The following is a 23,051-nucleotide window of genomic DNA, read 5'->3' as shown; positions in this document are numbered from 1 at the left end:
CCAGGGGGGATAGTCCCATCAGGCCATCATTGGCTCCACAGTCTGAGGACTATGCACAAGAGGAGGAGGAGGATTCCTTCATTAGAGACATGGAGCAGCTTCTAGCAAGCATTCAGAGGTTTATCTCCTCTGCAATTTCACATGGAATTTCTGCTGGGTTACAGAAGGGGTGTGTGCGACCCGCAATGGTGGCAAAGGTCTCTGGGGGGGGGGTGCCACTGCTCAGGCCAGGCCGAGGCCTTCCCCCTTGGACGTGCGTCGGCCTGTTTCTCCTTCTCTGGCTAGTGAAGGTTCCATGGTGGGGGATCAGGTTCAGAGAGAAGTAGACATGTACGATGATGAGGATCCCTCAAAGCCTGAGGCACCAGCATTCTCTGGTTTGTTTCCTCCGGATTTTGTTCAAATCACTGCTGCGCAAGGCCAGAGCCACAGAGCAACTGGGTGAGACGGAGGGTGCCAAGTCAGGTGCTAAGGAGGGTGGTCCGGAGAAAAAGCCGGAGGATCGAGTTTACTCAGAGCCTCCTCCAGCGAAGGAAGACATCCCTGCCCCTAAGTTGTTCCTAGAAGTAGTTAAAAAGCAGTGGGGAAAACCAGGGACGTTTCCTAACCCCAGCAGCAGTGATCGGAGGTTCTTTAACATGAAACCTAGTTTCTCTGAGACTTTGAAGGTGCCCACAGTTGACCCTCCAGTGGTGGCATTGGCTTCGTCAACGGTGGTGTCCGGCGATGTTGCTGATTACTTGAAGGCCGAGGACAAGAAGGCGGAGCTGACCCTTCATAAAACATTCCAGTCTTCCACATCCATGAAGAGGGTTACTCCAGTACAGAAATAGGCAAGAGAGCGAAATGCCATTGCACCACAGTGAGCAGAGTGGTTGAAAAATACCAAATAACTGGTTCAGTTGATGATAGGCTCCACTCTGGAAGATCAGGAAAGTCGACAAAACGGCAAGATCGGGCTCTGCAACGCATTTCGATGGCTGACAGGAAGCTCACCTCACCTCAGATTACAAGAATTTGGGGTGAAACATGTGATGTAAAAGTGTGCACAAGCACAGTGTGTCGCAGACTGCTTGCCAGAGAGCTCAAAGGCTGCAGGGCTCGAAGTGAACCTTTGCTCACAGACGCTCACCGCTCTCATCAATGTTCGTGGGCCAACAAGTATGCCAAGTGGACCAACGAACAGTGGGCCAACATCATCTTCAGTGACAAGAGCAATTTCTACTTGACTGGGAATCAATGCAATAAGTATGTCAGAAGATTTCCAGCTGAAGAATTTAGGCCGTACTGCCTGAATCTATCTGTGAAGCATCCATTGCATGTGATGGTCTGGGGCTGTATCGCTGCTTCTCGTATTGGTCGGATTCAAATCGTGCAGGGAATCATGAATTCCAAGCAGTATGTTGAAGTCCTGGGAAAGACCATGCTTCCTCCAGCTCAGCAACTTGTAGGGAAGGACTTTTACTTCCAGGATGACAATGCTCCTTGTCATTGAGCCAAGTCCGTCCAGCAGTGGATGAAGAAGCATGGTGTTTTGACTCCTGGATTGGCCAGTTCAGAGCCCGTATTTGAACTCAATTGAGAACCTATGGGCCAAGATTGGTTACAAAATAAGTAAGAAGCATCCGAAGGCCAAGCAGGAGCTGATTGAATCCATTATTGCAGCCTGGCACCACATTGTCATCAAAAATCACATGCAAAGGCTTATACAGTCTATGCCAAAGCAATGCTGCCTGGTGATAAGCAATAAGAGCTGGCCAATTTCATATTAGTAACCATGTTTGGTTACCTAAATGGTCCTTTTCAGGGCCACAAACCATACAAATATTAACAAAACACTAGCATCGGCCTTAGTAATTGCAACACATATGCCATTGGGTATACATCGGTTAATCTGTTTTCATAATCATTGTAAGCATGCAAGAAAATTCACAATCCCCATCCAAATTGCAGCACCAAATTGCAAAAATGTTATGCTTTTCACTTAAGAACCACCAGTATTTATTTAAATATAAAAATATTTGCATAGCAGTTAGCATAAAATATCATAAAATCAATGGCCTATCCAAAAAATGTCATAAACCATAAACCGTAAAGTGTGCAGGACTTTTTCACACAGCCGTAGGTACAAACCAAAATTTAAACCAACGCATTTGCAAAATTTAGACCAAAGCAAATTTTATTTTAGGTGATATTTGATTTATGCTGTGCCTTTCTACTCTAATGAACAAAATGGCTTTTTTTTTAAACTAACAAAATATTGATACATATTATTTTTTAAAATTTAGTCAATTTGCAAGCAGTGCCAAGACTGCACGGAGTAATGCTGTCCTATAAACATCAAACGTACTCTCTACACAGATACCTGTAAATCAAATACTAATCTTAATAGGGAAGGATTTCTTTCCACACTGAATCACGCATATTTTTATAATACTTTAAAAAACCCTATCTTCAAATAAATATAGAAATAGCACAGAAAGGTAAAAGTTTTTAATCTTTTATCTGAAATTTACACATTTCAAATTCTGATATATACTGCCTCTGTGTGTATGTGAGGGGGGGAAGGAGACAAAGACAGAGAGACAGACAGACAGACAGAGAGAGAGGGAGGGAGGGTGGGTGGGAGGGAGGGAAGGAAGGAGAGGAGAGAGACGGGGGGGAGGGAGAATGAGAGAGAGAATGAGAAATTACAGGTACTGGGCAAATCTGACTCTTTTCAGTAGTATTATCTTTTCTGAAATTGTGACTCTCAGAGGCCTGAGGGAAAGTGGCAATAGGGCTTTCTACATGTGTATATGCACACACATTTATAGAGTTATCCAGCCGAGTATTGTTTCCTCTGCCTGAAACAGCCACAGAACCACCTGAGGACAAAGCAGGTACCCACTGGAAGGACTTCCCCCTCTTCCTGTTTGAGTAATGTTGCAACACCCCTGAAATACAGTAGTCCTAATAATATACGGTTTTGCCTGCAGGCTTAAACAAACACAACTTCTTTAAAATCAGTCACTCTTTAAACAGCTCTGCCTCATCTCTGCTGGCTTTGCTTTTTATATAGTGGGTCATATTTTAACTAGAGTAAACATAAACCTAACTACAACCTCCCTTTTCCAAGAACAGATAGCAGCTTCATAGTGTCATGTGGCTCTAAATGTCACGCCTTGTACCTTGTTTAAAGGTAGGTAAGGGTTTATTGATAAGTTTACATAGCATTTGCAAGCCAAAGTAAGTTCCATGCCTGGTACAAGTCCAAAGCCAGTTCCTTTGGTGAACTGAGATAGCTGTTCTGACCTAGGCTTCCTAATACAGTAAAAAGCACATGCTTAGTCCCCAAAACCCTCATTTTATTTCAAAGGCTGTGAATTATGTTCATTCACAGCCCGTAATGAGTCCCAAATAGTTGTAAACAATCCTACAGTAGGCTGCCAAAGTCTTTCGGGATAAGGCTGATAAGCACCTACCTTTACCTTCCTTGAAGTGCTGCCAAAGATTTAATTGGCAATTAGCTTGGCAAGGCCACATGGAGCAGAGTCAAAACAGAGCTTCAGAAGGTAAACTGACCAGCATGAAGAAAGTTGCTTTCCGCAAAGGCTCCCAAGCTTTTGCTCCTCCTTTAAGTCCTATGGGAAGGGCCATATCACCTCCAAGCCTTACTCCAGAGTCATCCCTTTTGTCTTAAGTGTTCTTGCCTTCTAGCACCTCTGTGCATGTGCGCACTGGTAACAGGGGAAGATGTCTGACTTTGGAAGCCCCGGAAGCAGCACATAACTCCCAGATGGCCCTGGCCCCCTCTCTGTCTCCAACGCAGAGCCTTCCCCAGGCTCCAGGACTGGCCGATGTTCCTCCCCAACCTTCTCGCTATCAAACTCTGCTGCCAGCTCTGCAGGCCGCTGGTGGACCACAACAATAGCCTTGCACAATTCATTTTTGTGTTATTATTGTGTTATTTGTGTTATTATAACTGGGGTATTTTAACGGTGATTTTTAACTGTCTAAATGTGATGTAATTTGTTACCTCCTCTGTGCATGTATGTCCTTGTATATATGTATGTTTATGTGTTTGTACATAAGTTTTATGTTTTATATGTTCTATTTGTACGCCGCCCCGAGTCCTGTCTGGAAAGGGAACGGCTAATAAATTCAAATTTATTATTATTATTATTATTATTTTAGCTAAACTCTGGATTGCTTTAACTGCCCAAACTCAAACATTTGTTCTTAAGCACCAATGGTTCTGCCTAGGGCTTAGGTTTAACTGCCCAAACTCAAACATTTGTTCTTAAGCATCAATGGTTCTGCCTAGGGCTTAGGTTTTAACAGGAAGAAATAATAAAAGTAGGATATCTTCATAATGTCACTTGGATATGACAAAGTAAGAAATGTAGAAGGAAAGTAGTATACTTTTGACTAAACCTTTTGGTTTGGAGAATAATTTTGAAGCATGTTCTACTTTCAATATCCCCATCCTTGCAATTGTTGTCCAGCTACCAGATAACTCCACTTGAAGCTCACCTCTGTTTGCAGATAGGCTAGATCAAGATTTTGCCATTGGCCTATTTTACCCATATTATTTACAACAGGAAGACAAGTACACTAGTTATAAGACTTCCATTGACAGGTATGTAAATAGATATTTACTTCTTGAAATATATTTATAAGTAATCCCTGTATACAATTCATTGTCCAGGGACTACCTGTAACATGTAGTTTCCCCAACTGTCTGCAAATAATTATTCAAATTCTTTCCCTGCTGAAGGTGAATCATTTGGTTATCTTGTTATAAGGCTTGAATAAAAAGTCTTACTGTCAGTGGTGTCTGAGTTATCACTGCTGATTGAGTATTTTCGCCGTTTCTCTTCCATCTGTAAAAAAAGAAATTGAACATTATATTTGCTGTTCAAGAAACTCATTATGGCACCAAATCATTGCTATCTCAGGAAATCCACACATCGCATTTGTTAAGTAATTAAGCTCCCCGTTAGAAGAGCGAGTATGCAGAGAAGCATAATGAGAGTGATATGCAATAACACGCACAAACCAGCATACAGGGACACCGAATAGTATAAAATATAGTAGTTTACTATGTAGAAATATAGAGGTATTCAGAGTCCGGTTAACAGTCCAAGTCATATACGGTTCAGTAATTCAGTTATCAAAATAGTCAGTCTAACACACAAAATATAGCTAACAGTAGCAAACCACAATACCACACAATACACCGACCAGCGACTAACAAAACAGAGAGCTAACAGCCATTCTGGCTCCCTCTTATGGCTGCTTGAGGTAACAAACCAATTACATCTCTTAAGCATTTAAAGTAACAGTAAAGTAATCATAATTTATATACGTTGCCAAGCCAAGCATAGTGTTACATCCCTAACAGCATTAACACAGCAGCACCAGTGAATATTTAGCCTAATGACAGTAAATTACTAAGGGTCTTTTTTTAAAAAAAATTTAGATGTAACATTATTATCTTTTCAAGTCTCTGCCTCTTGGATGCATGAGTGTGTCTTGCTTTTAATTATGCAACTTGTATTTTCAAACTACCCTTACAACTTACCCAAATCTAAGGAATCTCCACTAAGGAATTTACTTGGTAAGTCCATAGAAATAATGCAACTAAAATGCTACCTTACAACTTATTATTCAAGTTCAACAACCCAATGAATTAAGAGTTTGGGAGAATCCATTTCAAAAGCACCTGAGGATAAAATTACAACGGCATGGACCAATGGCATAATAACAAAGTAAAACAAGGATGGAAACAGTTTTATTTTGAAGCAGTTGTATTCATACATAAATGGGAAGGGAAAATGAGGACTTGGACAAGTAAATAGTATTTTGGTAGTTTGCTTGGAATTTGGTTGTTCTACACAGAAAGTCAATGAAATACAACAACCTACTCTGCAGATTTCAAAATTTCTCCAAAAATTAGAAGCAGTTGGGGTCAGTTTTCTTAGGATATGAAAAGTATCACTCCAAAATGTCAGCTTTTATTATGCTTATGACAAAGTGCTGACTGTTTTCCTTCCACAAGATTGTTGTAAAAAAAAAAAAATTCCCATAGCCATTTGCTCCTTGCTAAGTTTTTGGTATGAAACATGTGACTCAACTAGATCCTGTCGCATTACTGTAATTATGCACACTGTAATGTGTACGTGACTGAGTTTAACTTCGTTTTTCTTTAGTAACCTTTAAACCTCTATGTATAATTCTGCCATATTTACTTTACTATGTATGTTTATGTGTATACAGTTATTTCTAGAGCATGTTAATTTCTTCTGTGAAATCTACATGGGAAGCGGATTCACTAAATACAGGGCTAAATAAATAAATACTAAATAAATTTCTTTTTGCAGCCCTGGTTTTAATTACATTTTACCCAGATAATGGTTTTGATGAATACTGAGTAAGAAAATCATTTAATGATATTTCAGTAAGTGTAGTCAAACCTGAAGCAATAACTACAACAAACAGAGGTTGTATTCCACAGGTTGCAACTGTACATTAGTAGATGTGAAAAAACAGTATGAAAAAATTATGAGAAGATTTTACATGCAATTTAAAATATAGGCATATTATTTGCTTATATAATTACAATTTTATAAACCAATTGACACATGAGGAATTCCAAATTGCATATCTATAGCGCCTATAGCAGTATCCCCATGTTACAATAGAGGTGAGCAGGTAAATATTAGTAAACATCACACATATATCACCTGGTGCATATCAGATATAAGCCATCTAACTGTATACAAAGCACACAAATGGTGGGAAATCATTCCTAGAAGTTAGATACGGCACTATCTATACCAGCGATGGTGAACTTTTTTTGGTTCGCGTGCCATAAGTGGGGGGAGTGCAGGGGGGGAGTGTGCAGGTGTGCCACACCCATAATGCAATGCACGACCCCCCAGTGCGCATGCACGCACTACAGGCACGACCCCCATTTTTTGCATGCTTTTTTTTGCCTTCCCCAGGCTCCAGAGGCTTTATAGGAGCCTGGGGAGGGCAAAAACAGCCTTCCCCGCCCCCCGCAGGCTTCAGAGCAGTCAAAACGACCCTCCGAGCAAACCAGAAGTCCGTTACCAAACTTCCGGTTTCCCCTTAAGGCTGGTTTTTTGTGCTCCAGAGGCTTCAGAGAAGTTCATGAAGCCTCCGGATGGCCTCCGGGGGAGGGGGAGGCTCTTTTCACCCTCCCCAGGCTCCTATAAAGGCTCTGGAGCCTGGGGAAGGCGAAAAATGGCTTTAAAAAAGGGTGAACTCAGCTGGCCAGCGCGCACATGCACAGGCCAGCTGACAGGGCAGCGCCTCGAGTGCCCTGACAAATGGCTCCGTGTGCCACCTGTGGCACGCGTGCCATAGGTTCGCCATCACTGATCTATACAGATAGTTCTTGACTTACAACCCATTTATTTAGTGACTGTTCAAAGTTACAAGAACACTGAAAAAAGTGACTTATGACTGTTTTTCACATTTACGACCATTACAGAATTCGCAGTCACATGATCAAAATTTAGATGTTTGGCAACTAGTTCATATTTATGGTAGCTGCAGCATCCTGAGTTCATGTGATCACTTTTTACAACCTTCTGATAAGCAAAGTCAATGGGAAAGCCAGTTTCACTTAACAGACATGTAACTCATTTAATAACTGCAGTGATTCACTTAACAACTGTGGTAAGAAAGGTTGTAAAATGGGGCAAAATTAACTTACTGTAGTTTTTGGCGTATAAGACACACTTTCCCCTCCCCTAAAAGTGAGTGGAAATGTCTTTGCGACTTATACAGCGAATATTGTTGAAGCCCCACCCACCCATCGATTCCCACCAGCCAGCCATTTTCAGCCTACACGCATCCCGTTTTTGGCCTCTGCACGCCCCATTTTAGACCTGTTCCAGGCTGCGGGGATCACCACAGCAGATCGCCACCGATCGTCACTGATTGCCGCCTCCACGTGTCAGGTTTTCAGCCTCCATGCATCATGTTTTCAGCCTCTGCATGTTCCATTTTTGGCCTCCGCACATTGCGTTTTCGGCCAATTCCAGGTGGCAGGGATTGCCAGTGCTGCCGATTCTTGCTGCCTGGAACCATCTGGAAACGTGACACACAGAGGCTAAAATACAGGGCATGCAGAGGCTGAAAACAGGATGCGTGGAAGCCAAAAACGCAACCTGCGGAGGCAGCAATGGAGATCCTAGCAGGCTGGAATGGGTCTAAAACAGAGTGTGCGGAAGCCGAAAATGCAACGTGCAGAGGCCAAAAACACAATGCACAGTGGTGGCGATGGGCTGTGGTGATCTCCGCAACCTGGAACAGCTGATTAACAGTATTCTGGGAGGCCGATTCAACCGCCAATCAGCTGCTTGTGCTGAATCAGGTTGGGATAACGTGCTGAAGCTGACCAGACTGTTTGCTGCAAGGACACTAGCCAGAGGAATACAGATGGATGCTGGTAGGCAGAGGCAGAATTTTTTTTCTTGTTTTTCTCCCCCAAAACTAATGTGCATCTTATACTCCACAAAACTAATGTGCATCTTGTACTCCAAAAAATATGGTTACTGTCGCTCGGTAACAGAAATTTTAGCGTCGATTATAAGTCAAGGACTACCTATAATTAATTAATTTGGATATTTTTTTCCTACTTTCCATGGAATCAGATAAAAGATATTGAGAATAAAACAATATCAAGAGTTCTGTGACAGGAAAGAATCCTTAGTCCAAATTATTCACAAAAATATGCAGGTAATCTTCGTTTAACGTCCACTTGTTCAGTGACCAGTTACAACATTAACGAAAGGGACTCACAAGGGGTCCCTGGAGTTTAAAGCCATTGCACTTTCGGTGTGGTCATGTGACTGTAACTCAGGTACTTGGCAACTGACTTGCAAATACAATGCTGCAGTCATGTAATTGCCATTTGCAACCTGTACTGCCAGTTTCTGACAAGGAAAATCAATGGAGAAGGCAGCAGATTATCACAAATGGCATTCATGTGACCATGGGACACCAAGATCGCAAGATTCATCTAATAACAGCAGCTGGTACTGCTGGAACACTTGCCACTGAACAGCCGGCAGTCATGTGAAGTTGTATCTTATAATCACAACACTTAACAACAGTGTTCCTGGTTCCAATTACCACTTGTTAGTTAGAACTCCTTGTAGTTATATTGGGGTTCATATGAAAGTGTATAGATCTAATCATAGCAATATCCTGCATTAAAATAATGGGGCAATTGCGTTCTCTATTTCCATATTCAGTAACCTAAACTACTGCGGTAGATCTGAAAGATACAGATGGCATCCCTTATTAGACAAAAACTATCAACATCCGAGGACAAAAGATCCAAGGCAAGCACAGGCAGTCTTAGACTTATAACAGTTCCTTTAGTGACCATTCCAAGTTACAACAGCACTGAAAAAAGGGACGTATGGCCATTTTTCACACTTACAACTACTGCGGCATCCCCATGCTCACATGATCAAAATTCAGGTGCTTGGCAAACAGTCCTATTTATGTGATCACCTCTTGTGACCTCCTGGCAAGCAAACTCAGTGGGAAAGCCAGATTCATTTAACAACTGAATTACTAGCTTAACAACTCCAGTGATTCACTTAACAACTGTGGCAGGAAAGATCAAAATTCACTTAACAAATGTCTCACTTAGCAACAGAAATTTTGGTTATAATTGCATCCTTTCTAATTACATGCACTATATTAGCAGAGGTGTGGAATATAGTTTTGTGGCCATTTTCATAGCTCTAATCTATATCAAATGCAAGATTTTAATAGCTAGTTGCCAATTTGCAACCTAGAGACAATATAGGCAGCTCCATATATCCTGCAATAAAGAAAAATGAGGTGGCTGCAATTTCAACTTCTTCCATCATCTCTTCTTGTTTTTCTCTATCCTATTTTTTTCCCATTAACTGTAATAAGACTAGATCACAGTCTTGTTGTTCTTCATCCTCCTGTTTTCCTCCTGTCTCCCCAAATTGACAGATGCATGTACACGGGAGAGAAAATATCAGAATCTCTTTAGAAACAGGCAAAAGAAGCTAAAATTACCTGTTTCCTTATTGCATGAAAAAGTTATCTGCATCATCTTGGGGTCATAATTTGACTACACCTTAAGTATTAAGGGCTCATATATTTTCCTGGCACGAGAAAAAGCCTTTGTTGACACACCTGCTTTACAAAAATTGAAGCAATGCAGGTGTATTTAGCACGTAATTACAAAATTATCTCATGAAAGGAAACCACAAAGAATCTTAACACGCTGGTCTGAGGTTCTCTAAGCTATCGCCAAAGAGATACTGTTAAACTTTCTCTAAGTCTGAGGGAGGAAAGAACAACCGATGGAAAAGAGTTTTGTTTGCGGTTTAATCACTAGAGCTATTAGAAGAAAATTGCACTTGATGACAAGACCACAGGATGCCATTATCCTTTGGAGGAGATGACAATCTGCAAACGAATTCCCATAAATACTAAATCATAAAACCTTAAGTACTGCTTTCATCTCCAACACATGTGCAGTGTTTTAACGTACCACTATGAATGATAATAACAGTGAACTTACATAAACATTTTTACTGACAATGCTGTGATAAAAAATTGCCCTGTCAAAACATGATTAAAATTACTTCTTACAATATGGCTATATCAATACTTCTCTCCAGTAATTCAGAGAGAACAGATGTTATTAAACTAGCCTTGTACTTGACGGCTATTAGATTTCAGGGAGAGAAAAAGGTGCTGAAGATGGATTGAAGACAATTTATAGAGCTGAAATTCCAACTGAACGCAGTATTTATTTTTGCTGACTAGGTCAGTGTAAAAACCCCAAAAGGACAAAGGTAAAAAAAAAAAAAAAGCTATAATAGGGTAATTCCTGTTTCTTGAAGCTAAGAAAGAAAAATATTTTAAGTTCTCGTGTTATCCTACATAATTCCCTTAGAATGCAGTGCCTGTGAGTTATATTTAATGGCATGCTATCTAGATCTAAAATGAGGGTAAATGAAATATACCTATAAATTCTACTACTCGATTTTTCATCAACATAAACCAACCATTTTGCTACTTACTACTACTTCTATCCTTTATTTTTTACACCTATGTGCTCTTTCTTGAAAATAGAATTTATGTGGGAGAAATCCATTAGAATGCAAGAAGCAGCTTCATCTAGTGAACTAGCACTCTCTAGAATTTGTGTACCAGCACAAGCTCACTAATCTGCACAATAAATGAATAACTTAGCAGAGTTTAGCCGGATTTTTTTATGAAGCTGTATAATTTTTCCACTTGTAAAATGATGCTAAAAGTCTGGTGCTTATTTTCCTTTTACGTCAAGCTTCTCTCCTAGATAGGAGCTTGCAACATCTTACCTTGTAATTCTGTCTTCCCTAATATGGTACTCGTGAAGCTACAACTTCCAAAATTTTCAGGCATGTTGGTGGGAATTTTGAGAATTGCATTTCTAACACACAAGGAAGATACCTTTTTGGGGTAAATTGTGATAACATGTGGAATCAAAAAGAGCTTTACAGTTCAACTATTTGTTTAATGTACAAACCTAAAGGCCAGATACAATTATAGCAGCCTTTCTCAACCTGATGCTCTCTACACCTATCAGAGTTTCAACCTCAGATGAGCCACACTGAACTGTAGCATCACTGAGAAATGGCCAGGGTCTGCTTAAGTGCATGCAATGTAAAAAATCAAGACAGGTATTCCTCAACTTATAACAAAATTGAGACTAGAGTTTTTCCAGGGCGCTGCTCTGGAGAGTCCAAGCAAGAGTTAAATACAGCCAATCTGCCCAGAACTGAATTGAAACTTTAAGCCACACCTCTGGTGCTGATTATCTTCAGATTTTTTTCAATGAAGACGTGGAACTGTTGCGGGCTGAGAAGTCCAACAATGGAAACAAGTCCAACAAGGAAACAAAAACCAACTGGAACCGTAAACGTTTGAACTGACACCAGCAGAACCAGACCCCAGGGTGGGGTGGACACTCCTTCGCAGCGCCCTGAAAACGACCCTTCAGGTAAGACAATGGTCATTTTCCAGGGTGCTGCTCTGGAGAGTCCTAGCAAGGGATATGCCCAAGCTAATTGTCACTAGGGCGGGAAGCGGCAGCATTCAGGGTCTCATCGCTGGTGTGAATGCCTTGAAGAACTCGCCTCCCGAATGCCCCTTCCGCTGACGCAAAGCTGTCCAACTTATAATTTCGGACAAATGGAGACAACGAACTCCAGGTAGCCGCCTTGCAAATTTCCTCAATTGATGCCTGGGTCGCCCAGGCCGCTGTGGTGGCGGCGCTTCTAGTCGAATGTGCTGTTATGTGGTGAGGCACAGGTTTGGACTGCAGGACATGAGCGAGGGCGATGCAGGCCCTAAGCCACCCGCCGATCGTAGAGGAGGACACGTTCCTGCCCTGGGATGCCGGCTGGAATGATATGAAGAGTGATTCACAGCGTTGAAACCCTGCTGTGCGCTTGATGTTCCTGCGAAGCGTTCTGCGCACATCCAGTAAGTGCCATCGTTTCTCCTTCGGATGCCTAGGATGCGGACAAACTCCTGGTTCCTGCTCGGTGGAACCAGGAGTTAATCTTGGGGATGAATGACGGGTCCAGTCTGAGAACTACCCTGTCTTGTCATATCAAGCATAAGTCCTCTCTGACGGACAGGGCAGCCAGCTCCGAAATACGTCGAGCCAAGGTGATGTCGACCAAGAAGGCTGTCTTAAATGTCAGATGTTTGAGACTGGCAGTCCTGAGTGGTTCAAACAGGGGCCCGATGAGGGCATGTAGCACTACGTTGAGGTCCCAGGATGGATATCTGTGAACCACTGGAGGTCTCAGGTTGGTCGCACCTCTGAGAAAACTGCGAATGGTGGAATGCCGGCTGAGCAAGGAATTCCCATCCAGAGCCAGGATGGTTGAAATTGCGGCCACCTGACGCCGTAGAGTGTTAGGCCCCAGGCCATTGTCCAAACCATCTTGTAGGAAGTCTAGAATGACAGGGATCGAGGCTGAGGAGGCGGAAGACCCACGAGCAGTGCACCAGTTGGTGAAGGCTCTCCAGGTAGCGTCATAGATCCGGGTCGTGGACGGACGCCTGGACGCTTGGATGGTGCAGATGACTTTGGCCGAGAGGCTGCCTCTGCTCAGGAGATCCCTCTCAAGTGCCAGATGGCTAGTTGCAGCCACTGGGACTCCGGCTGTTGAAGAGCCCCCTGGCTGAGAGAGATCTCCTGCGGAGGGATCCGCCAAGGTAGTTCGACAGAGAGGCTCACCAGGTCCGCAAAGCAGGTTCTCCTGGGCCAGAACGGTGCCACCAGCAGTATCTCCGCCGCCTCTGACAGGATCTTCTGGATGACTCTGGGAAGGTTGGGCCCCTAGCCCTTGACAGGGCGAAGCCTGGGACCGGGCCTGGGGAGTGGAAGCTGCAGTGCCAACGGCCCCACGGGGGCTGGCCCCTCCTCCAGGTCCGAAGGACAGGCGAAGTGGTCGGCCTGATCCACCATCGAGGGGCCTGGTGAAACTGCCATGGCCAAGGAGGCCGTGAGCGAGAATTCCTGGCCTTCCCCATCGCTATCGGAGATTGGATGAGCCTGGGCAAGGGTAACCTCCCCGGAGGATTCCTGAGGGTCCACCAACTGGGAGGCTTGGGCCTGATGCTGGGCCTTAGAAAACTGTTTCTCTAAGGTCTTCTGACGGCGTATGGCATCCTTATCCTGCCCCGATCCCTGCTTAGGCCCGGGTTTGGAATAAGGTTTGTTGCCTCTGATGGCCTCCCTGGCAGCCTTGCCAGCCTGCCTAGTGAAGGCTCTGGAAGAAACCCCCATTAGTTCAGGGCCTTCTGGGATCTGATCTGCCATGGTGTTAATAATGGGCCCAAATCGAGACAGGTAGGGAACCACCTCCGCTCACCACCTCACAGTAGCCCACCGCAAGCCAAAATGCTCAAGAAGAGACACAGAAGATTGCAGGATGAGATTTAGCCAAGGCAGGGGTATGGCGTGAGCAAATCCAGCTCCCAGCACCTGCAGGAAAGTAAGGGTTGTGATCCAGGCGACCACAAACACTTGCCGCTTTAGTTCGAAAGGCTAGGGGCCCAGATCACCGGTCTGTCCGGTCAATGAGGTCTCTACGCAGCTCCTGCTATGAGTCAAGCTTCAGGCATCTGCGGCATGAGGTTAAATCGAAATCAAAATAGAAACTGGCAGGGCTCCAAAAATGGCGGCCGGAACTCCCTGCCGCCTCTCCAGATCTTTTAAAAGTGCCGCTATCACTTGGGAGAGCCCCGAGGAGCCACGCCGAACGCCGGCTTGTAAAAAGCATGGACGACGACAACGGACAACAGAGGGTTGCTGCAGAGGCGCTGGCGTCGGTAGTCCGACCCACGCGCTTCCCCAATAGCTGTCTGTGACCCTGCGGGGCCCGAGCAAGATCGGGACACCGGGAGGACTAAGAGATGAGAGAGAAGCCAAATTGGGATTTAAAACAAATTTTTTCTCACCAAGCCTGCTCCAAAGTAAATAACACGATCTTTTCCTTTCTGTAATGTAATTGAGAGTCCAAGCAATCTATCTAGAATTGAAGAGAAACTCGAAGCGCGACCACTGGGCTAGCTGAATTGAAAAAAACTGAAGATAATCAGCACCAGAGGTGTGGTTTAAAGTTTCAATTCAGTTCTGGGCAGATTGGCTGTATTTAACCCTTGCTTGGACTCTCCAGAGCAGCACCCTGGAAAAATTATCAATTATCCATTCATAGAAGAGGAGCCATACAAATAGGAGATGCCCCCATGCTGGCAGCATTTTCTCATGGGGACATTACCAGCACACAATGTCACAAAGCCTGGCAGTTAACTACCGTAAATTGCTACAAAGTGGGCTGAGGACTCCACTCTTCCATTACTTATCTCTTGAAGAATGCAATAAAGGAAAATATTTATAGCCCAGGGCTGAAATGATGCCCTTGATGCTCTCTGAGCTTGGTTATTTTGTTACGCAAAATAGTTTCATTACCCAAACTAGGTAACATCATCAGTGCTGCGGTCATCACTAAGCACTGGATGGTGTTACCTAGTTTAGGTAATGAAATAACTGCCAGAAAACGACCGAACTAAGTGAGCACCAAGGACCCCTTCTCTCAAAGAAAGGAAGGGTGTGTGTTTTTTCAGACAGTTGCCTGACAACCAATTGTATTGCTTCCTCTAGTTTCCTCTAAAAGAAATTCTGCCAGGCTTTGACAGTTACTTGTGGTTCTAGAGTCTTGAAATAACAACAATCTGCAGATTAGATTACTAGGTTTCCCCATCCAGCAGGGTAAGTGGCATTCTCTACATTCTTCGCACTGTTTCTCTGTTAGCTGTATCATTCTCCCATGCAGAGAACCGGCAGGCTTACAAAACTCTCTGGTTTCTGCAGATCTCTCTGTGAATTATATCACACTCCCATGTCCAACTTCTTGAATTTCAGTATCAACCATCCAGAGGCTTCTGGAAGCCCATAAGTAAAATTGGTAATTATTTGTGCAATTGAGTCTTCCTGAATCGGGCACCTTTCAGATATGTTAGGAGTATATCTGGCCCTGTTGAATGGGCTTTCAGGAACTTCCATATTATTATTATTTTAAATTCCAATTATATGCAAGCTGCCCCAATTAAAGAAATCTAGGTAGCTTACTATGCCAAACCAACTTTAAACCCTTTCAAAAATCTGGTTTCCATTCAAATTAACTACCCTCAAAATCCTAAAGAAGATAACATTTTTCACTAACTTCTTAAAAAATAAAAGGGTAATAAGCTATTCTAAAGTGACAAAAATGTCCCTGAGAATGTATTTTCTAAGTCTGCACCATTTAATCTAAGATGGAGGACCAGCAGCAAGCAGATTCCATCTGGATAAGGCAGTCCCAAAGATAGAAAGGACCCAAGCCATATAAACTTTTAAAAGCAAACAATCAGAATTTTGAATTATGGCCCATTATCCTACTGGCAACCAATGCAACTTTTGGAATATAGAGGCTGAACTAACTAGCACTGGTTAGCAGGTGAGCAGTTGAGTTCTGTGCCAGTTGCTGCTTCCAAGTCATCTTCAAAGACAACCACACCTAGAACAAATTACAATCGTCTGAAAGACAACCACAAATTACTGTCTTCAGTATCTTCACGTCCAAGAATAAGTGCAACTGATGGGTGTTGCTGTTGCAGCTACCAGACAAGGCTCCCGGCTGCAGCTCCTACCTGCAGTTCCAGCAGGAGGTCTGAGTCCAGGAGAACTTCCAAATTGCTCATCAGGCCCTTTTGGAAGACTATAACTTCATGAAGGACAATATAGAAAGCTATCATGGAACCAGACATTTCTTTATATCGTGCTGTAATTTAGTCTTAGTTTATTTCACCCTATTAGGCCTTCCACAATCTCCAGCCCTAGGGCTGCCACCACATTTCCTATTTGGTAGAGGCTCTCAGGGTATAATGAACTTCATCAGCATATGGATATCAGGTTCCAAACTGAGGGGTTTTTACACAGATGTCAAAAAAGACAAGAGATAAGGCCATCAGTGGAGGGGGCAGCACACAAAGAATGACTAAGGGCTTGACTGACCTAATAAAATTGATTGGGACACTTTGCTCAGGAAGCTGAACAAAAAAAGTTACAAAACTGTGCCTCCAATGTCCATAACCTCACAGAATGTCCAAAAGGAGACCACGGCTGATGATTCTGAATGCTGCTGAGATATCTAACCAGATGAAGAGTGCAAATTCCTACATCAATCCAATGCATGTTTAGAATCACAATCTTTTTAAAAAAAATAGGTTATCATTTTAGGGGGCAAACTGGAGAAGCAGCAAAGTTATTAGTCATCAAATAATTTTCTCTGAAATGCCATTAGCATCTCTACTTGCTTTTTTCCTGTCTCTTGATGACTTATTTTGTGATAAAGAAGGAAAAAGCACATGCTGGGTTGGGCTGAAAAAGAAATAAGACAATTTACCATTTGTTCTTCCTATTTATCTGTTGTTGTTTTTTAAAAACTTAAGCCAGGAAAGAAATAGCAAACCCCAATGGCATTTTAGAAATCTTTGAATCACTAACTACCCTCCAGCAATCCATTTGGTTCTTATTTTCTCAGCTGAAATTAGATGGGCAGTCCAGCACTGCTTAGCCTTTATGTTAATGATGTAGTACTTTCTAAAAAAATAAAGCTAATGTTTTCTTAGATAGGTAAAATATCATTAAAATGTTTTGCTGGGGGGGGGGGGAAGGCTGCTGAGAGATTCATTGCTTCCACAGGGAGTCCTCCTAAGGGCAGAATTCAAAAGCTAATGTATAACTATTCCGTATTTCCCTTATTAATAATTCTTTTGGCAAGAAAGCAGTAGTACTGGTAGAAAAAAAATAAGTTCAGACTCTTCCCACTCACAAATTCTATAATTAGGTTAGACATGTCCAGGACAAGCTTTGTCCTAGACTTTCTTTAGTTATGTCATCAAATGTTTCCTCTACATTTTGGGAATCAAAAGCTAGAGCTCCTGGCTAAATTTGGATTCTGCCTCTAGTCTGCAATTTACAGGTAAAATTTATTTCCATCTGCAGCATGAAATAATACAGATCAAAGCCACATTTATAACCATGGTGAATATAGTTCTCTTTCACAATTCAAGCAAAAGGACTCATGAGCCTATAAAAGCCTTGGAATTGATACAACTTTCTTTAAAAATACCCCACTGGGAAAAATATTTATTAAAGTTATATTTTTAATAAAAGCAAAGACGACTTCTAATCATGATTACGGTAATTCCACTGGCAACCAACCGAATGCAGAATTCCTGGGGCTATCCTGTCTATTAACTAGCAACATATGTATCCTTATAAGTGGCAAAAGGGAAAGATAGGCTAAAGGGCACAAGTGCTTTCTTCATGATCACTAAACTGCAAATTCATGAAAGTTGTCCTCAGGAGAACCAGAGTCATCCTGCATAGCAAAGAGAGAAAGGGAAATAATTTGTTCCCACTGCAAATAAAAAACTTTATGGTAGTTTCTTCTTCAAATGATTCAGTGTAAGTCATTCCTTTATAGGATGATGTAAAACATTTCCTCATATTTTTAAAAAACAAATACAAACATGCCTTCTACTCTACATGGGATCTTTGCAAATTTCTTCTTGTGGAGGGAAAAAAAACCCTTGTAACCAGGACTCCAGCCTGTTCTTTTCTGCACCACCTACCCTCACTCTACCTGTCAAAGAAACATAGAATTAGCCATGAAGAACTTATATCTCAAAGGAAGGTATAATCATATGATAGTTCTAAAGAATAATAAGATTGCTTCAAACTTTCCCTATTCATTAGGATACGGCATTACTTAGTAAACTGAACAGAGGATGACATTCTCAGTGTTGCCCTCCTCCACTAGTGACACTACTTATGACTGTTGTGCCCTTTCCTGACAAAACTACTGACGTACCTTGCTGCCACATGATCACACACAGCATATCGGTGAAAATTCGCTACTGGTTTATGTATCTATGCCAAATGAAAGAATCAGAATGTGCCTGGTTAACACCCGTGCCTTGCATGAAGAAAGGACTAGATTCAAACCACCATCTCCCAACAGGACTAAGGAAGACATTTGTCCAAAATGTCTGGAGGGCCATGGTAATCAGTCTGTAGAAACAATCTGAAGGTTTAGGGACTAATGACCTAGTGTATTGATGGCAAAACATTTTTGGCTGCAGTGCCAAAAGCGGGGGGAGCACTGAGGGAACGTACGCCGGCATGCCACACCCATAATTCTTTGCCCACACGCTACCCATTTATGAGGAACCATACATACGCGCGATCAGCGACCACCAGCCCTCCGCTTTTGCCGTGTTTTTTTCGCCTTCCCCAGGCTCCAGAGGCTTTCTAGGAAGCCTTCCCTGAAGGCTCCGGAAGTCGAAAATTGGGCTTACGTACAAACTGGAAGTCACCATTCCCGAGCTTCTGGGTTCCTCGTAGGGCCATTTTTCGACTTCCGGAGGCTTCCATGAAGGCTCAGGAGGGCAAAAACCAGCCCTACGAGCAAACCGGAAGTGACTTCCGGTTTGTCTGTAGGCCGTTTTTCACCCTCCAAAGAAGCCTCCTGAAGGCTCCGGAGGGCAAAAAAGGTCCTATGAGCAAACCAGAAGTCTGTTCCTGAACTTCCAGTTTGCCCTACAGACAAACCGGAAGCCTCCGGGGGATGAAAAACGGCCTCAAAAGAAGGCCGAAGTCAGCTGGCCAGCGCGCGCATGCACACTGGCCAGCTGACAGGGCAATGCCTGGTGTGCCCTGACAAATGGCTCTGAGTGCCATCACGGACCTAGTGTATGTTTCTATAATACATAATTTGAGTTCTCATTCCATCTTATATGTATTTTCAGACCCAGAAAAATATTGTTTTTCTATTTAATTTTAATCGTTAATATGTTCCAAGGGTTGAACTGCATTGTCTCAGTGTCCTGAAATTAAAAGTTTCCCAAATGTTTAGAATAGTGAGACCATTCCATGTAATATTCAAACTTCTACTTTATTTATAAGCCAAGTTGTAGAAAATCTATTTTTTAACAAATTGGGGAGACATTTGTCGAACTATCCCTAACATCCCAGAACACCTGTTGCCTTTGGAGTGGAGTATTTAAAAACAAGAACCAGATAATACTTTCTCTGGTAATTATAAGATGGTAAACAGAGGGGTACAGAAAGCAAAGGAAGCAATACCCAAAGTACCCTGCAAAATTGATTGAGTTATCAATATAAATTACATTTCAGGTGCTGGGGAAGTCCTAGACTAGCTGCATCTGTAGTTTAGAATTTAAATCCGAAGCATCAGAAGAACCACATAGAAAACTGGAGTGGCTTTATCATAATGCAGGGGTGTCCAAACTTGGCAACTTTAAGACTTGTGGACTTCGACTCCCAGAATTCCCCAGCCAGCAGAGCTGGCTGGGGAATTCTGGAAGTTGAAGTCCACAAGTCTTAAAGTTGCCAAGTTTGGACACCCCTGTCATAATGGGATCACAACTGTCTGTAGCTGTACAGCCTGAAGTGGGAGAATACTCTGGTTGGGGGTTGGGGGTGGGAGGTGTTTGATACATTCAGTGAAACAATGAATAAGATTCCTTCCACAGTCAGTCATAGAAATGCATTATTACAGCACTTTGCTGTTCCTGTCCTCTGAAGGGCCATAACGTAAACCAGGCACCTTGTTTACACAGTAGTTAATCCTTCAAAGAACGGAAAGAACAAGGCATTATAAAAGTCTTTCCAGCACTAGGAATCTTATATCTTGTTTCAACACACACGCACACACAGAGACCAATTCAACACTATACTAACAAAACAGCGTTTACTAAAGCTTGTGGACTATTTTTTAAATTAATTCCATCTAACCTTTTCATTGTACACTATTTATTGACCTCTATTTTGAGAATCCAAGGAAACTCCAACAGAAGGCTGAAGTTTATGCAATATGGATTATGAAAATGTGTACTGTATATTCAAATTTCCTGAAACCTGAGTAGAAATTGAAAAAATAGTATCATTATAAAGTAAAAGATCATTACTGAATATGGATGAAGAATTTCTTACAAAATCCATATGGTTCAATAAATGTTTCATATGATGCTTGGATCTGATCCTGTATATTATTTCATCAGTTGATCTTTATTAATATGGTGCTTGTTATGCTTAACCTTGTTTTCAGTCTCCTTCACCTCTTGGTTGCTTGCTTTTACTCCATTTTTCTTTGGGATAATTTTCAATTTTATGCCTGTTTATTTCAGCCTACAGCAGTTTCCAAGCTGAACAGCAGGCCCTCTGCTGGAGAATAACAAAAAGAAGCAAAAGAGACCCAGTAAAACTATTTTTAAAATCTCTTACCATACCCAGACTTAGAAACTAACCTTCATTTTCAACATTGTAAAAACACTGCAGCAATTAAGTACCTTGGAATTAGAATTATTAAAGCCTCTCAGGCAGTGAAAGAGGAGGGCTAATAGAACAAGTTGATCAATTAAACTCTACTCCACTGAGAAGACTGTAAACAAAACTTTCCCGCCTACAGAGATGAATCATTGGGGCAGTCTTTGGCTCTGTCTTCAACTTTTTAATCCAACTTTTGTCAAAAGTGTTGATGAATAATAACAGAAGAATAATGAAGAATGAAATACTGATATATATTTTTTGCCAGAATCACTGGGCGTTTTGCGATCAGTATTCTCTCTGAATGTCCTCATTCAGCAGTACTTCCTAAAACATCTGTCTAGAAATTAAATTAACTGGCAGAATGGAGGCCAATTCAGGTTGGACAAGAGAGACCCAGGACAATCCTGAACTTGGTAGCCCCAAACATTTTCAGTTTGAATCCTCATCCCTGATAAAGGGATTTTATCAACAAGCATAAAGCCTAAATGTGCTTGGTTACTTTTTTTAGCCATGATCACAGGAACAACTGTCTCCCCCCACTCCCATTGCTGAATAAACTGCTAGTAGAAAAACTGGGCAAACTGAGTCACAAAACTAAGAAACCTGGTCCTAAATGTAGCAGGGAAGTTCTCTCCTTTGTTTTCTTGATATCCTTATTTTTACCAGCTACCCCAGCGGGATTTCCAATACCTTAGAATAGGGAAAACTCAAGAGTTTTCTGAGAAAGCCTCAGAAAATTCTCTTCTCTTTTCCTCCCACATTTCTCAGCTTCATTCTTCATCCAGTTAATCTTGTATAGGTTTTACTCACTAATACAGAGGAAGTAGGTAACTGCTCAGAGGATTTCCCAGATCCCCTTCCTCTTTCCTACAAGCTCTGAGTAGGATGGGTGAGTGGCCTACACTGAGGAGAAAGGAACACCAACTCAATGTAATGAATGAATGTATGTAATGAATCTCTAATGAAAACTGCTTAGAATGTCAGAATTCGTTGTAGAACAGTCATTTTCAAACTCAACTATTTCACTAATGTTGCTGAAATGCAAATTAGTAGGCAGGTAGAGACTGCTTTTTAATGCAAAAAAGTCTCATTAATATGCCAGCTTTTAAGATCAGTTACGGAATCCCAAAGGAGTTTATAAGGCTTGGAAAATCAGCCTAAAAAAGAAGCATAAAGTGAGTTCTATCATAGGAGACATTTACACAGGCCCGAATTCCTGCTCCACTTGTCATTCAGCTTGAAGCCACAAGATGTGGGCTATTTAGTTCTACTGGAGCAGAATCTAATTCTGCCGAGTGGGCAGATTAAAAGGTATTAGCCTGGTGGAGGTTCCAAGCTTAGTCCTGGCACCTCCTCTCACAATAGCTGGTGGTCATAACTGGCTTCTTCTTTTGCCTTGGGCCAAGGATAGCAGCTGCCAGCCAGGGAAGGCAGTATTGAATTTGCTGACTTTTTGATCCACAAATAATTTAGCCTCAGAATTAGAAGTGATGAACAATCTGGGGAAGGAGCCAGAATGCCAGCAATATCTTGCTTTCGTAGAAGTACCTTAATCAGATTGACCACCCCCATCCTTGAAATAGAAAAAGAAAAAAAGGTCTGCTGGAAAACTGAAGTATTAAAGTGTTTCCCGTGGAGAACATATAATAATCTCTTCTGCACAGGAACCGCTGAGGAAAAAAATCTATTTAGTCAAGAATGGGAGAATCTCCTTTAACTGGGGATCTGTCCCTACCTTCCTTGGGGTTTCTCATTAGAAGAAGAACTCCTTCGTTTGCTGGACCCAGTCCTCTTTTTTTAAACCAGGAATGATGGAAGATGCATTATAAGGACAATTGCTGAGTCCCAGCAGCTACATTTTAGAAACAGATAATGTACCTATTGATTCTTTGAGCAGTCTGCAAATCCCTTCAGAAGATGACTAACACCTGCTCTGGGTTCATACTGCACATAATTTTAAAATAATTAGCTGGGTTTAAATGTCAACCATTAAGGCAGACTAGCCCCAAACCTATTCCTTCAGGCAGAGCAGAAAATTAGTGTTCCCAGTTTAAGGGGGAGCAGGAATCAGGGAAAT

The 23,051-nt window shown here is 42.2% G+C and overlaps 1 protein-coding gene across 7 annotated transcripts in view; it reads right to left on the bottom strand.

The window, feature by feature from the left end:
* Positions 1–23,051, bottom strand: part of JADE2 (jade family PHD finger 2) — a 210,094-nt gene that overhangs the window by 177,294 nt on the left and 9,749 nt on the right. For 2 of the 7 annotated variants that reach the window (XM_081935167.1, XM_081935164.1), the window contains exon 2: positions 4,808–4,865. In XM_081935167.1, the coding sequence (XP_081791293.1) occupies positions 4,808–4,865 (58 nt within the window). The other 5 variants (XM_081935168.1, XM_081935169.1, XM_081935165.1 and 2 more) reach the window with 5 other exon arrangements.

The sequence above is a fragment of the Natrix helvetica genome (genome assembly GCF_964273705.1).
Source record: "Natrix helvetica genome assembly, chromosome: 1".
Classification (NCBI taxonomy): Eukaryota; Metazoa; Chordata; class Lepidosauria; order Squamata; family Natricidae; genus Natrix; species Natrix helvetica.
This window is presented reverse-complemented; position numbering and strand designations above follow the sequence as displayed.